General features: G+C 35.7%; 1 protein-coding gene across 5 annotated transcripts; it reads left to right on the top strand.

Moving 5' to 3' along the window:
• Nucleotides 1-8,661: 8,661 nt before the first annotated feature.
• LOC110774880 (PWWP domain-containing protein 3) lies at nucleotides 8,662-15,973 on the top strand. Of its 5 annotated transcripts, none has more exons than XR_008932510.1 (3): nucleotides 8,662-8,847; nucleotides 10,350-13,802; nucleotides 15,344-15,973. XR_008932510.1 is itself a non-coding variant. In XM_021979472.2 (3 exons), exons 2-3 carry the CDS (start codon nucleotides 10,383-10,385, stop codon nucleotides 12,963-12,965), a joined length of 2,460 nt encoding a protein of 819 aa, XP_021835164.2. In that variant the 5' UTR covers nucleotides 8,662-8,847; nucleotides 10,350-10,382; the 3' UTR covers nucleotides 12,966-13,313. The 5 variants fall into 5 exon arrangements, 1 of the variants encoding a protein (XP_021835164.2); XR_008932509.1 differs by having other exon boundaries at nucleotides 14,597-15,973; XR_008932508.1 differs by having other exon boundaries at nucleotides 14,487-15,973.
• The last annotated feature ends 166 nt before the right edge of the window (nucleotides 15,974-16,139 follow it).

Below are 16,139 nucleotides of genomic sequence, written 5' to 3'. Positions count from 1 at the left end.
TACACTTTTAAATTAGGAATGACCCCACAATTATTACATTGTTTTCTTCATATATAATTAACTAAAATGTTCATAACTTTAGTTCTAAATGCTTGAATAGTTAATTATGTGTCTTCATTTATGTGAAGAATGAAATGTTATGGATATCGTATATGGCATTATGTAATTATGCGCGTAATGGAATGTTATGGATTTTCTACTTCAGAATAACTAGCTAAACATCAATGTTTATATTTATTCGGGCTAGAACTTTGATGTTATGCTAATCCAAATACCTGCAAACACCTACTGTTTTAATCCTGAAACTTTGGAACTGATAGTCTTGTAGTATTTTGGTCTTTTAAGTTTGCCACGTCTGCATTTGGGATTCATCTAATACGATAAGTACAATGATACAGGTCAGTGCTATTCCAAAAAATCCTTCTGGGAATGGAACCTTTAATTTGTTGCGTTGTTTGCAAGAAATAGCTAGTAGGCATCAAAAAACTATGAGTCAAGCATGTTTCTATGACTCCTTTTGTCATTGTTTGATCTTTGAAGTGATTGTTGCCACTTGCTAATATGATCAGAATATGTCACATTGAGTTTAATATTCTGTCATGTCTGGGTATGGTTGTCTGCTTTGAGTCACTTTAATTTACTGTATAATCATTTTCAATGCATGTCTAAGCAAAACATACATTCGACTGTGAAGCTCTTGCGCACTTGTGTATTTTCTCTCCCATGTTTCTGTTATGAGACCTCTTTGTTTTATATGTAGATTAGGTGAGACCAAACAACAATACCCCTCAAAGATGGTCAGGTGAACAGTTGAAGAAGAGTGTTCACTTTATGGGAACTGTGACTCAAAGAAGCAGGTAATTGATGTTCGTATCCTTATCATTGTACTTTATGTCTGTCATATGACATGATACATTTTTTGGTGTGAGTAGAGCAATAAATTCATGTCTCTGTCAACTGGAGCTGGCATGTTTGTAAACAATGCAGTAAGTGTAAATAGGTTGGGATGAATATGGAAGCTAAAGATGATGTATTTCAACTTCAGTCAGTTGCACATCATTATACTATGTTTCGTGCTTGGTTACAGTTTCTATTATGTGATGTCTTGTTTTCAACTCAGGTTCAACGCTTAACTATGCTATTGGTGAAGTTTCTCTTTGGTTTGTTGTTGTGGTTATCACACGGCGAACTGTAGAGTTGTGCCACAGTTGTATTTTGGGGGTTTTGTCCTTTTGATTTGTATTTTTGTTTGTTGGGCTGTGTTATTTTTTCTTTAATCTTGTTGTTTTAAGCTTGACTGTGTATTTGGTAATGAAAATGATACTTCCATATTCTTGTATATACACTTTTTGGGTTTAATACAAAGAAATTAGCAACTACTTAGTTGCTAATTTTTTAATTTATTAATTCATTTTTGGTACGGATATATTTTATTGATTTTGCGACTACTTTTAAGTTGCTAAAAAGAAAATATGTTGCTCAAAGATATCCACTTAAGGGCAACGAAAATATATGTGGTTGCACAAAGTCACCAACATACGGCAACGAAGGCAGACATCGTCACACATTTTGTTACACTTTAGGCGACAAATCTAAAACTCGTTGCCCAAAGAAACTTTGGGCAACGACTTTATTCGATGCCCAAAACTCATTTTGTGCGACGATATTTGAATTCGACGCCCAAATGTAACAAGGGCGTCGGTCCTATAGCAACGACCTTAGACCTGGATAAAATCGTCACCCCAAACTTAAGCCGACGAATTCCACTATTTAGCCGACGATTTTTTCCGTTGCCCAAAACTGATTTTCTTGTAGTGATGGGAAATTTATGAAATGAGCATCTTCAACGTATAAGCAACTGACATAGCTCTTGCTATCTAAAGTTATATTTCAACACATTTTTTTCTACAGTTCGGTATTAAATCTTCAAAATTGACATATAATAATGTTGTTAATGGCAAGTTTTAAATCAAGTAACACTCATTTGGTGGTCATAGCATTAGCTAAAATTTGAATCTCACGGAACGAAGGAAAATGAGATAAGTCTCAATAACAACATTTAGACCATGAGATAACAGGTTGTCAACCAGTATGACAAACTAAACTAGTGTAACTTAACGTCAGAGCGTAGACCCCCGAATGAGTACGAAATATACAAACAAAAATATTGTGTCGAGAACTATAAAGTAGACAACTCACCTTCTGATTTTACTACTATGTGCATCAAGAACAACAATCCTTTCCAGTTGAGGCAAATTTAACTGTCCGTACAATTCAAGAATATGCCATATGGCTGCTCCATATGATTCACCTTTACATAAATGGTGGAAATGGTAACAAATGGAAATTTAGATAGAACAAAAGCTTTGCTAACTGTGGATAAATACAAAATCACGCAAGTAAGAAAGTATGTGTAGACCTAAGATATAATGGACAGATTAACTTTCTAAGAAAAAGTTGGAGTTGTCTAAATATGGACAGGTCTGTACTACACAATGATAGAAAATTAAATGTGAAATCATTTAAAAGTAGCATAAAAATTTAATTGATTTTGGGAAAAACCTTGTAATCGACTTTGTGGTTTTCCTTCAACATCACGAATTGAGATATCCCATATCATTCAACTGCAAGATTATACTCAATAACCCATTGTCAAAATAAAGAATCGGAATCCAATTACAATCTAAATACTCACTACCTAATTATACCAATTCAAATGAACAAAGCCCCAAAAGCCTTAACTAAACCAATCCTAATTGAAAACAAACCCCCTTCCCCACAAACCAATTCGATCAAGAAAAATAATTAACAATACCCCCCCACTTAAAAAGCAAATTAGGAACAACCAACCATAAATAAACAGAATTCCACAAACTTTATGGATGAGTTACCTTGAATTCGATTTCGCAATGAGAAGAAGCACCGACGACCGAAGGAAACGCCTCCACATGGAGGAAATCTCCACCAACGTAAACCGCCGCCTTGTGAAGGATTTTTGTAGGTTGGTTTCGTCGTTTATTGAAAGACTTGAGGTTTTGCAGAGTGAGAGAAGCGAGAGAAAATAGTTGCCGGTTTTTTTTAAAAAAATTGTGAAGGTTTTTATCTCCTATACTCCGTACATACGACAATGTTTTGTAATATTCGCTATAATATGTGTACATATAATAGCGTTTTCTTATAAGTGCTACAATACGTTATTTTTATACTTTTAATAGAGGAAGAGGCAAAAGCACTAATAATGATATTTTTTGTAGTAGTGTGTTTAGACCAAAACTCGTCATTTTAAGCTACATAAATCCAAAAAACTAAAATAAATAAAGGTGGCTGATTGGGCGCGTTAGCGTGTCCAATGGGAGCGCGCTACATGTCCCAGTTAATTAGTTAAAGTAATCAGTCATAATTCTTTTTCAAATTGCAACGACTCTATCTTGCAACGGTTATTTTTTAAAACCAAAAATATATATAACGGTCATAAAATTTCAAAATTTATAAATAAAGACTCATTTTGTTATATTTTTACACCCTTTCAATAGTCATTTTTTCTCATCTCTAAAATCATTAAAATCATTTGAAATAATTGCGAAAATATAAACATTAACCTAAAAAATAATTAACAGAAATACAATTATTTACCTTAATTAAGTGTTTTATATAATTAAGTTATTAGTATAGATGAATAAACATAAAGATAAATAAAATAGGTGGAGTATATGGGAGATGAAAAGTGTAGTGGGGTATAGTGAATAGTAAAAGTAAGATGCAGTGAACTTTTTTTTAGTACATCGGATGAAATGTTACAAAAAAGTGTTGTTTGTGAGGAAAATGACATGGAGGAATAAGAAAGTGGTAGAGAGAGACTGACGAAGTTTTATTTTTACTCACTAATGATAGTACGTGCTCTAAGACACCATAAAAATCCAAGTAATCCATTTGATTACTTCATCATCATTAATATCACTTAAACACCCGTAAAAAAAGCATCACTTAAATGGGAAAGCTCTTGAACCGTAGCACCTAATGCCACAACATTTTCTACTTCATCTACTTCCTTCTTTATGATGATGTCATCACCAACCATATATAGTCCCCTTCCTTTGTCTACTCCATAACCGTCAACATTATCACGATTCAAAGACACAAACTAAAGGTCATCTAATTCCGTTGGTTTATTTTGCAGTTGGTTGGTGTGTAGAAGCCTCCAAGAGACTGATATACCGAATTCCGTAATAAAATATTCATTTGATGAATAATAAATCAGTCATCTTTGAGCATCTGTGTAAATGGTCCAGTTAATGGATAACCCGAGTTTTTTCATTTTTTACAAAGACGAAGAAATATAAATTAGGTGTATGACCAATTATCAAAACACGATATATACACATTATTCATGAACAAAGCCAATTAAACCCAGATTTCAACACTAACTAGGATTTTTTAAAACCCTACTCAATTGCTAATTCATATACTTATCAATTGCACATCCAGTATACACCAATGACACATCCTACACTAATTAATTCATGTATAACACTAGAAACTTTTGGATCGGAGTATAACACTAGGAATTTTTATTTTAGCATAAAAAGGAAAATTAAAAGTAGTTTATGTGTCTTAACTCAATTCAAGAATCAATTCTTTATACTAACTTGATGCCTTAATTTTTTTTTCTTCCAATAATTAGCTTTTCCGCCGATGTTTTCAAGAATTAATTAGAAAACTAGTGTGTTGCCAGGGTGTTGCTCCGGGTTTCACTTTTACTGGGGTTTAGTTTTTGTAGATATGTGTTTATATAGGTGGTGCTGTTATCGGATTTCCACGCAAGATCCGTGGCCAGTCAACAAACTTCCTTCCCGTATCCGAATATCAAAACAAAGTCGAGTCCTCTTCTTCATGATTAGTTGATTATTATACCTCTGTTAACGTTTTCCTCTTTCGTACTCATAATTACACTCCATTACACTAAGTTTTTTATTTTTTTATCTTAAGATGAAAAGGGAAGAATTTTACATTTATAAGTTAAGTAATTAATTTCCGGCCCTTTTTTTTTAAATTCATTGTTATTCATTTATATTTTATATTTATAATGGTAAAATATAACATCAATGTGGCTAGTTAAGATGGTAAGAAGTGCAACTTTTAGTTCAAGAGGTCTAGTGTTCGATTCTTGCTATATGCCTTTTGATTGTCAATGACATGTCATAATACTTATTAGTGGTGATGTGGCGTAATAAGAAGAGATTTACGTGGAATATATACGTTCTTATAAACGCCTTTTAATATATTAGTATAGACTAGGGATTGATTTTAATTTTTAGGAAAGCACCTACCAATTTTAATTTGCATTTGAAGGTGGTGATGGCGTGATGCTCAATCTCGAGCTGTACTTTCCTCGACTTGAAGGAGATACACCTTTAGGGATGTTAATGGGGCGGGGCGGATGCGGATGTAGGTCCCTCCATCCCCATCCCCACCTAAAATTTTCATCTCCATTCCCGCCCCATCACCCATGGCGGGTACAAAATTCATCCCCATCCCCGCCCCAACGGGTATAAACTAAAATCCATCCCCGCCCCACCACCCAACTGGGTATCCATCCCCGTCTTATCCCCGCCTCATACCCGCGCCAGTACCCGCCAAATTTTTCTTATTTAGCAAACATTTTCCATGTATACGGAGTAATGAAAGTTAACATTCGAAAAAAAATACCGTATGACTAAAGTAACATATATAATCGGAAAAAAAAATGTCATAACAAAAAAAATCTCACCTAAATTCATATTATCACCTAAACATGCAAATAAATCCAAACTCAACCCATCACCCATGGCGGGTATGAAGCGGCGCGAGTGGGTATGGGGCGGGGCGGGCGGGGATGGGGCGGGTTCCACACAAAATCCACACCCGCCCCATCACCCATGGCGGGTACGATTTTTATACCCATCCCCGCCCCATCACCCGCCAAACCTACCTCCATCCCCGCCTACTTGGGGCGAATGCGGGTCGGGTCTCCTGCGAAACCCGCCCCACTGACATCCCTATACACCTTACTCCTTTGCTCTTAAGGAGACGATTCGTTGTTGCGCTGCTTGAAGAACATGAAGCAATTTTCTGCTGGTGGTTTTAAGTTTTTTTTATTTTTTTGTTTTAATTAGCTTCGGAAAATTCAAGAATACACGTCATTGGAGAAAAAAGAATTATTTTTGGAAAACACTAAATTGGGATTTTTATTTATTTTAAATACTACTTTGAAAAACGTTTTTAAATACTCATAAAATTTACAATGCAACTAGCGCTTTGATTAGGCTATCTATTAATCGGAAGATGAAAATGGCATGAGCCGCATGAGTTAGGTGATAGGGCGTAGGGGTGTTAGTGAATTTAGAAAAGACCAAAGTCCAATCCACTCCGGTCCAAACTCATCGGACTGAATCGGACTTGAAATTTTTTGGATTGGACTCGGACTCAAATTACCAAGTCCAATTATTTTTTGACTGCACTTGGACTCAACCTTTTAGAGTCCAAAAAATCCAATTAAGTTCAATGTTTTAAGATTTTATTTATAGATAAACATATGTAATTTAAAAACTATTGTAAAATATGCATGTGATTTTTGGGCCTTCATGTTTAACAAAAAACAACCAAATATTGCACTCCATATATATAAAACTCATAACCCAAAAATATTCTATCAATCTTTTTTTCTTTCGCGTTCTCTCAAATCGGCTGTGATGGTTGATTATTGTGCTTTAATATATTTTTAAATTTTAATTTTTAAGAACTGTAACCTTTTTTGGCTAAGTATTTAGATGTGACATATTGTTATTTGCAATTATATCTATTGCTTCATGCCTATTTATTTACTCTTTACGGAAGAGTGACTTGTAGTTATAGGTGTTAAGCATTTCATACCTAATATTTAATGCTCGTATATTTTATTTTATGTGTCACAAAAATTAGTGGTAACAATATTGTTTGCATTTATGTTCGAACCATTTGAGTTAAACTTTTTTATTTATTTAAATAAAGTTGTTTTTTTCAAAAAACAATTTGGATAGGATTTGACTGGATTCAGACTCAGGAAATTTTTTATGGATCGGACTGGATTCAGACTCAAGAAATTTTTTGTCGGACTCAGACTCAAATATCCAAGTAAAAAAAAAAAAACTGGACTTAGCAAATTCCAATTCAGTCCATCTGTTCCTGAATGTTCTTTACGCTTTCCGTTTTATACTCTGTTGCTGAAAGTTTTTTACAATCTACTTTATTTCATTTTGACATATAATTTTATATTTATATCCTTATTTGACCCACCATAATATACAACTTGCAATATTTTATTATGGAAGTTCACCATAACTTACCAACTCATAATACTTTAATATTAATTTTCGTTCATTTACATTGTTGGATAATTTATAGTTACTCATTTACCCACTTGTTACCCACCATCACATGCTCATCAAAGTTCCTTAATTACCGTGTAAATAGAAACCGTAAAGATCATTTAGGAATGAAGGTAGTATAACTATACTACTCCCTCTATACCTAAATGTTTTCCCCATTTCCCTTTAAGGTGTCCTAAAATGATTTTCCCTTTTATTTTCTTTCCTTTTTAATCTCTTCTTTGTAATTTTAACCTTGTAATTCTATTGGTTATTAATAAAAGACCTTGTAATCTCATTGGTTGGTTTGAATTTGGATGGATTAATGAGTTGTCATTCTATTGGCTCAAATTCTTACAACTAATTTGTTTTATTGCGAAAATAAATTAAAAAAATAATTTTCATAAAAGTACAACAATAATGGTTACTCTTATAATGTATGGGGTATTATTTTTTCTTAATACTCCCTTCGTCCCGGAATACTCGACCCAGTTTGATCGGCACAGAGTTTAAGGGACTTGAATTGACTTATTTAATTTAATAGGTAGTACTCCATCCGTTTCATAATGTTCCTCATGTTTACTATTCATATGGTCAAAGTTTAAAAACTTTGACCGTAATTAATAGTATGATTAAAAGTATAAAAGTTAACTTGTGGGATATCATTGGATTCGTTTCAATATGAATTTTCTAAATATCAATTTTTTATAACTTTTACTAATACGAAATTAAAATTATTAACGGTCAAAGTAGTGCATTGGAGACCGCGCATAATGGAAAAGTGAGGAACATTATGGAACGGAGGGAGTAGTTGATAGTGGTGTATTATTTTAATGTAGTTAGTGGGAGGTGGGTTAAGAGGTGGGGTTGGGGGAGAGTAGACGTTGAATTTTTAATTATTTTTTGTATGGAGTAGGGGTAGGTGGGTTAATAGGGGTGGAGTGAGAAATAATATAATATTGTTAGAATATTTCCATTTTTAAAAACAGGTCAAGTATTAAGGGACGATCCAATAAGGAAAACATGTCAAATATTTCGGGACGGAGGGAATCGCGTAAAATAACAAACGGAAAATATTTAGGTAGAGAGGGGTGATAGGGAGGAAGTAGTATCTTCATATCTTGAAGTATTTTGAAAGTTGAAACCCCACAGGGGCCCACAGCAGAGTTAATACATTTGTCCATAACCAAACAAACTCAAACATCTGGCATCACTATACTCGTGTCACTGTCACTATCCAGTATTCATCTTTATTTACCTAAAAAAAAACCCAGTTTTATGAACGTGCCAATAGCAAAATATTCCGTCATAAAACCCATTTGCAAATTGCAGTTCGTATTTATTCCCTCTCCCCTTTTATTTTATTTATCTTCCAAATTGATATTCAACCCTCTTCTTCCTAAAACGTTATGGGTTTTTATCAATTCTCGACAAAATCTTGAAAACCAATTAATTTCTCACCTGGGTAAGCTTCAATTTCCCCATTTTCCTTTTTTTATTTAATATTTGTTATACTATTTGTAGTTAAATGTACTGAAAATGGTGGCTTTTGCTGCTTAAATGCTCAATTTGTGAATGGCCCTAATTTTTTTGTACAGATCCATTAATTTATTTTCTGGGTAAAAGAAATTGATTCATGGAAGTTTTCGCTTGATTAAAGATGTGTCCTTTTATTTTTATAGTGTTTTTCCCTATTTGGCGGTTAGGGTTTTTAAGTTGTAGTATTAAATTTTATTTTTTTGCGTGGATTTTGTTTAGGAATTTGAAATTCACAGCATTATCATCTGAGTCGAACTTCATTTTGCTTATTAATCGGTGTTTCTGAATTTCTGGAAATTTCAATACTGGTCTTCATCTGTCTGTCTTTTTCCCTTAAATTTGTGCTTAAGTTCGTTAAGTTTGTTGAAAATGATTGACCATGTAGTTTAGGTTTTAAAGTTTTCGAGTCTCATATGCTTTAACAATCACTACTACAAGAATGAAGGCGTGGAGTATAACCCTAATTTCACCTCTTGTTGTAGAGAATAAACATTGTTCAAGGAAGCATTTTGCTTCAATTTCTTTGCTGGATGGGCACATTTTAGGAATGTTATGTCATTTGTTTTCCGGCATGATACATTGCTGAAGATATGTAAAACCCGTTCATGTGTGTGTTTGTTTGTTTTCACTTTTCAGAATTCTGAAGTAAAAACTTGTAAGTGTTAGATCAGTGTATGAACATTTGAATTTAATTTTTTTTATTGAGTGTTCATCACCTGTCATGTGCAGAGTCTACCAGAAGTTATTTCTTCTAATCACTTGTACATTGTCATGTTTGAATTCATTTTTAATTTTGTTTTGGTTTGTTTTCATTCGGTGCATGAAAGTGTCTTGCTGTGGTAAAGTAATAGTTAATGTCTCGATTACATATTGTCGTTTGTTGTTAATGTAGCTCGTCAAAGCCTGAGGACAGATTAAGGTCCTTGTCTAGCTTTAATTACTTTAGTAGGTATTGCTAACAGGAAAGTTATTCCTACAGACAAAACAGTAACAGGAAAATGTAAATGGAAAATGTCTGAAAAGAAATCCTTTTTCGAGTCATGTGAAACCTTAACAACCTGTAATAGTTTCTTTAGTCTTGAAGTTTACGTATACACAGTTTAGTAAGGTGAACTTCCATATTCTAGCAAATTATAGCTGCCCTTCCCTACCTCCTTTGTTTAACAGCCTTTCAGTACCCAATTAATCAATATTCTCATTTATCTTGCACAAGGCTAGTGTGTGGTTTGGAAATTGATATATTTCCTTAATTTCAACAGCCAAACCAAAGTGATGTATGGCTTGACCGCTTGATGGAGGGAGTACCTCCTATATATTTTACTTATATGTTTGTTTGATTGTTTGGCTGACAAGACTAATACAACTTCTACAATGTTAAAATGTTAAATTGTGAAGGTTGAATATCTTGCTTTGATTTTGGTTTTGCAGGACACATAGAGGCACTTTGACCTGGCAATAAGCATGGCTGTTGAGGGAAGTCAACAGAGTGATGTCTCTGAGCTGAATGGTGTTTTAGTAGCTGGAGACAAGTCAAATGATGATTCCGAAATTAGAAATGATGTTGAGGATGAAGCTACGGCTGTTGACGATTCTAAAATGGCATTTCCTTTGAGGGATGAGATCGGCGTTTCTGAAACTATAAACAGTGATGTTAGGAATGAAGCTGAGGAACTTAACTTGATTTCTCCTACAAAAGATGATGCTGGCTTCAGCTTATCCAAGTGCTCAGCTACTCAAATTGGTGCTTCAATGGAAGATGATTCTGAAATCAGAAATCATGTTGTCGGGGACGGAACAAGTGTTTTTGATGCTTCAAAATTGTTTTTCCCTATGGAAGATGAGAATGATGCTTCTGAAATTAGGAACAATAATGTCACCTGTGGAGCCGAGGTTTTTGATTCCACTAAAGTGGCTTCACCAATGGAAAAGGAGAATGTTCCTTCTGAAACTAGAAACGATGCTGATAACCATGGAGCCGATGGTTTTGGTTCTTCCAAAGTGACTTCACCCATGGAAGAGGAGAGTGATGCAACTGAAATTAGAAACAATGTTGATAGCAGTGGAGGTGAGGGTTTTGATGCTTCTAAAGTGATTTTCCCCATGGAAGATAAGAATGATGCATCTGAATTGAGAAAAAATGTTGTCAGCAGTGGAGCTGAGGGTTTTGACGCATCTAAAATAATTTCTGCCGTGGAAGAGGAGAATAATACGTCTGAAATTGGAAACAATGTTGTGAGTAGTGGAGCTGAGGGTTTCGATTCTTCTAAAGTGATTTTCCCAATGGGAGATGCGAATGATGCGTCTGCAATTAGAAATAATGTTGTTAGTAGTGGATCCGAAGGTTTTGCCGCTTTTAAAGTGAATTCCCCCATGGATGGTAAGAATGATGTGTCTGATATAAGAAACAATGTTGTTAGCAGTGGAGCTGAGGGTTTCGACGCTTCCAAAATAAGTACTCCTATTATAGGCAATGGTGTTTGTCTTTCCAAGTGCCCAGCTACTGATGAAGATATGCCTTCCATTGTGGAAAATTGTAAGGGCCACAGTGAACCTAAAAAGAGCGCGGAGCTGAGAGAGAGAAAAAAAAGCAAGTATTTGTCCCCCCCTTATGTGAACCTGAACAAGGGGTCAAAAGGTTTCTCTAGTTTGTCAGAAAGATCTGGTATTCCTGAGGATGTGGAGGGAAGTGGATGTATGTCTGACAAGCAAGCTTCATCCCCTCCAGTTGGGAAGACTGGGAGCAAAAAGAGAGGGAGAAAAAGTTCAAGAAAATCTGTGGTCACATTTGATAAACTGCTGGAAATAAGTGCATCATCAGCTAATCTACTCTCAGAACTTCGTTTGGCGGCTTTAGATTGTCTATATCCTTATGATAATAATGTTTTTGATCCTACTGAGATATTCTTTAATGGGTTTCGGGCTTCGGTATATCGTGGTGAAGTGAATGGGAAGAGCACAAGTGGCCAGGATGAAAAGGGATTGGTGGATGGGTTAACTGAAGAGCTTCCTGCTGCTGCAGGTTTAGCTACTCAGGTAGGAACCTCAAATCAAAGTAAACCTCGACAAAGAAAGAGAAAGAAAGAGGAAAAAACATCAGAATCTGCTGGTGGTTTGGCTGATAAGATTCAGAATGTCCAGTTAGGAAGCTCGAATAAAGGTAAGCCTGGACTAAAAAAGCGAAAGAAAGGGGATATAACAGCAGTTGCATCTGCTGGTGTGTTTCCTACTGGTCTGTATGATGTTAATGTAAATGCTGCTGAAACTTGTTCATTCACTGTAGAAAATTATCCGTCAAAGGTTGCATCAACAGTGAATATGAAACAGCAACTGAAGAGAAAGGAGGAAGTGGCTGCTGAGGTGCCTAAACAGACACCTGCATTTACCCTGGACTTCTCTCAGGAGACTATACAGACAATTCCGTCGTCTGTTGCGCTCTCTCAAGAGCCTAAACAGACACAAAATTTGTGCTTTGAGAGTAAGGATGTAATTGGCCTTTCAGATTTAAATGGCCATTCTGTTCCTGAGGGTGTGCCTGGTCCCAAAAAGAGGGGGAGAAAGAAGGGGGTGAGTCCTGCAGTTGTTAAATCTGACGGGAATCCTGAGAAAAAGAAGAGGAGGAGGCGGCGGAAGGATGGGACTTATGCTGATGATGTAATGACTAATAATGCCCCCCCTTTGAGCGCTAATGGAACCAACATGAAACCCATTTCATTGGAGGTATGTTTGCGGAATGTGGGCCTACAATCTCCTGTTCCACAAACAGCAACAGCTTGTTTGAACAGTGGAAACAACAATCATGTAACTCCACCAACACCAATGCAGCCTGGTGATGTGGCTAGTTCCCCTTCTGTCGCCAAGACTCCTGGTACCCCTGCCGGAGAAGCACCATCAATAGAACAGATAAGGAAGAATCTCGAGATGATGACGTCCATGCTGGAAAATTCGGGGAACACTCTCTCTGTTGAGTTAAAAGCGCATTTGGAGGCTGAGATCAATGGACTTTTGAAGAAAGTAAGCTCCAATCCTGGCTCATCCCTGTCTTAGTTGATCAGCAACTGTAACATATGTAGGTGCTCTAGTGAAGCGTGTCTGAAAAACTTTGCTACTCTTGCTAAGTTATTTTGCCTCCCCATTTTGTTCATTAGATTGATATATGCTGATCGTTCAGAACAAGTGTTCCCCCCCCCCCCCCCCCCCCCCCCCCCAAGATTAAGTTGTCTCAGTTGCTCCTCTTGTGCCTCAGTCTCCTTTTATTTTGCATTGCTGGTGCACTTGAAACGAAGCATTAACTTATTTTTTTGGAAGTTGCATGTATTTGGCACAGGAGGGAGTACTGAATTATTGATGGGAACTTATTTAATGGTTATGACTTATGAGTAGTAAATTTCTGAACCTCATTTGTGTTTTTTCTCTATTGTTTGACATGCTGTGTGCTGCAAATTTTCCACGAAGTACGGGGTATGACCGTATGAACTATGAATTACTCCGTACTTTATATTAATTTTTGCCATTTTCTACGATGGCATATTGGCATGCAGATGCCAGCATGTCCTTATATCTTATCCTCCAGAGGCTGTCTAGGCCAATATACTATATATGCTACAGTTTCAAATATAGGGGGTAGTTTAGTAATTTCGTACTTGCTGATTGGGATAAGCACTATGAGCTTGCTGATTAGGATTACATGACTGAGCATGAGTTTGGTATACGTATACCATTTCATCTTAATCGGATGGAAAGAGAGAGAAAGCTCCCAGTTGTTATTTTGCTACTCGACTGCCATCATCGTCGTTGTTCCACCACCGGCACCGATCTCCGTGAATGTCGTACAATTGCAGTGCTGATTTCTGAAGAGGGGGAGAAAAACGTTGAAGGTTGAAGGTAATTTTACATTCCACTTGAAATTGAGTTAATTTAGAGAAATTTTAGGGTTAATGCATTCAATTAGGGTTCAACATTATAGAAATTCATGTGATTTTAGAGAAATTCTTGTTTTTTTTTTCTGCATTTAGGTGGTTAAATATGATTTTTAGGCATAATTTGCATGTGGTAGGTTTGATTGGAATTTAAGTCTTTGTGTCCCTCCCCAATTTTGAATTATACTGCTTTTCTTCGTATACCGAGTTCTGATCTGCTATTAATTACACCAAATCTGGTCAACTCTACAAATTATCTGAATGTTCATATGCAGCGGTTTATGAATAAGTAAACAAACAGTGCTGTATTTGAGATCGGATGCCAAGACATTTCCAGCTCTGTACTGTACTCACTCTGTTTGAAAATACTGGTCTTAGTTAGAAAAAGAACAAATGTAGCAGTAACAGATTTTATATGAGTTATTTGTACCAATTCTGCCTTCAATCTGTTTGATTTCCTTTTTTGTTATTGTGAAAGAGTTTTCTACTTGACAGAGACTGGTGGTATCGTCTCTTCTTTCTCTCAACGAATGATGGAAAGAGGAGTTGTTATCTGCTTAGTTGTGTTACTCCAATTTAGTCAGAGTGCTACCATCTCTAGCTTTATGATATGTCAATAAACAGGACGAATTTGGACCGACCCATACAGGTCAATTCCTAAAGCCTACGGGATCGAGAACTGATTAAGCCACTCTTAAGTCTTAACCACAACCTTGACCTGGGAAGAGATGAATCGACTGCTGCTATTCTTGTTGACAGGCAAAAGCTATGTATAGCTACAGTAGGACTGTAGGAGATTGGGTGAGATTGATGTTGCATTTCTTGCATGCTCATGGGTATGTATGGTTGCTGGTCACTTGCTGTTTTTGTACTACAGGCATGATTGCTAGTGGCATATTTGTTGTGCTTTTCGGCATTCTGGAATATTCATGCCTTTTGGTTCTTTCTACTGATGCAAATGACGAAACATTATGGATTTTTGTGACTTGTTTTTTTTCATGAAGAAACTTGAATCTATTATTGTTGAGTATATCTATTATTCAAACTCGTATTAGTTGTCGTATACACTATTTTTGTGAAATCCATTTATATATTATTTGAGACGAGAACCAAATATAATTTCTTGTAATTGTGACAATATTAATATTCAAATTATAAAATTCTTGCAATTTAGATGGTGGACCATGTTGCACAGTAAGCATGATGCACTTTAAGAACAAAAGTGCATAGCTAAAAAAAATAAAAAATTATAACAAGTGAAATATTTTATAACAAGAAAGTGAACAATATATCGCATACTCTTTCGTTGCAATGCCATGTTCTTTTGTCTGTATATTTATTTTCTTTGTGTGCACCATGCTCATTGTGCACCTAGTCATAATCCACGAGTTGTAAAGTTCTCCAAGCTCATATTAGAATTTTAAAGTTCCCCGAGCTCATATATTAGTATGTTATTATTATTACTTTATAGTTTCTTTTAAGTGTAACAATACCTATGAAGCTCAGGTACGACTCTTGTGTACCGTTTCCTGTACCTGGTACGGATACGGTACGAGTACGCCCAAGATACGTACCCATGACGAATCCAAACCGGCGGGTATGCGGGTAGCTTATGGATACGGTTTAGGTAAACTCGTGTACGACATGGGTACGTATTTGAATAGGAATGGACGTACCCAACAAGTGATATTTTTGAGGCCAAATTCACATTTGAGGGTTTTCAAGATCTCTCACCACCTCGCCGCCGGTCGTAGAAACCAACAGTCAAGATCTCTCCTGCCGTTGCAACCCCTCATCACCGGTTGATTAAGGAAGAAGACGACTTTTAATTTTAACAACGGCGGTGGAAGAGAGGATTGGCGTGAAAAAGACGAAGAAGACTGGCGTGGTCGCGTGAATAAGGACTTCAAGGCTCATTCCCTTTTTAATCAACTTTACTATTTTTATTTTATTTACTGTAGTGTGTACAACTGTTACTAAGTCTTTTACTTTACCTTTATTTATTGTAGTGTGTACAGCTGTTCTTTTTAATTTTCTTTTACTTTTAAAGGGAGAAAGTTTCCTTTATTATGGACAGTTGTAATTAAGTCTTTTTTGGGGCTGCATTACATTTCTTTATTTATTTTTCTTTATTTATATTTTTTGGTTATTCATGTATTTATTTTCTTTATTTTTATACATTGAACACGGTAGGTGAATATTTTTTTAATTCAGATTCTTTTACTTTTTTAATTTTTTTTTTTTGCCGAATCCATATCGTATCCGTTTTTTGTAAGTTTGAGTTTGTCGTTTTGTCCCCGTA

This window comes from Spinacia oleracea, chromosome 4 (assembly GCF_020520425.1).
Source record: "Spinacia oleracea cultivar Varoflay chromosome 4, BTI_SOV_V1, whole genome shotgun sequence".
Classification (NCBI taxonomy): domain Eukaryota; kingdom Viridiplantae; phylum Streptophyta; class Magnoliopsida; order Caryophyllales; family Amaranthaceae; genus Spinacia; species Spinacia oleracea.
This window is presented reverse-complemented; position numbering and strand designations above follow the sequence as displayed.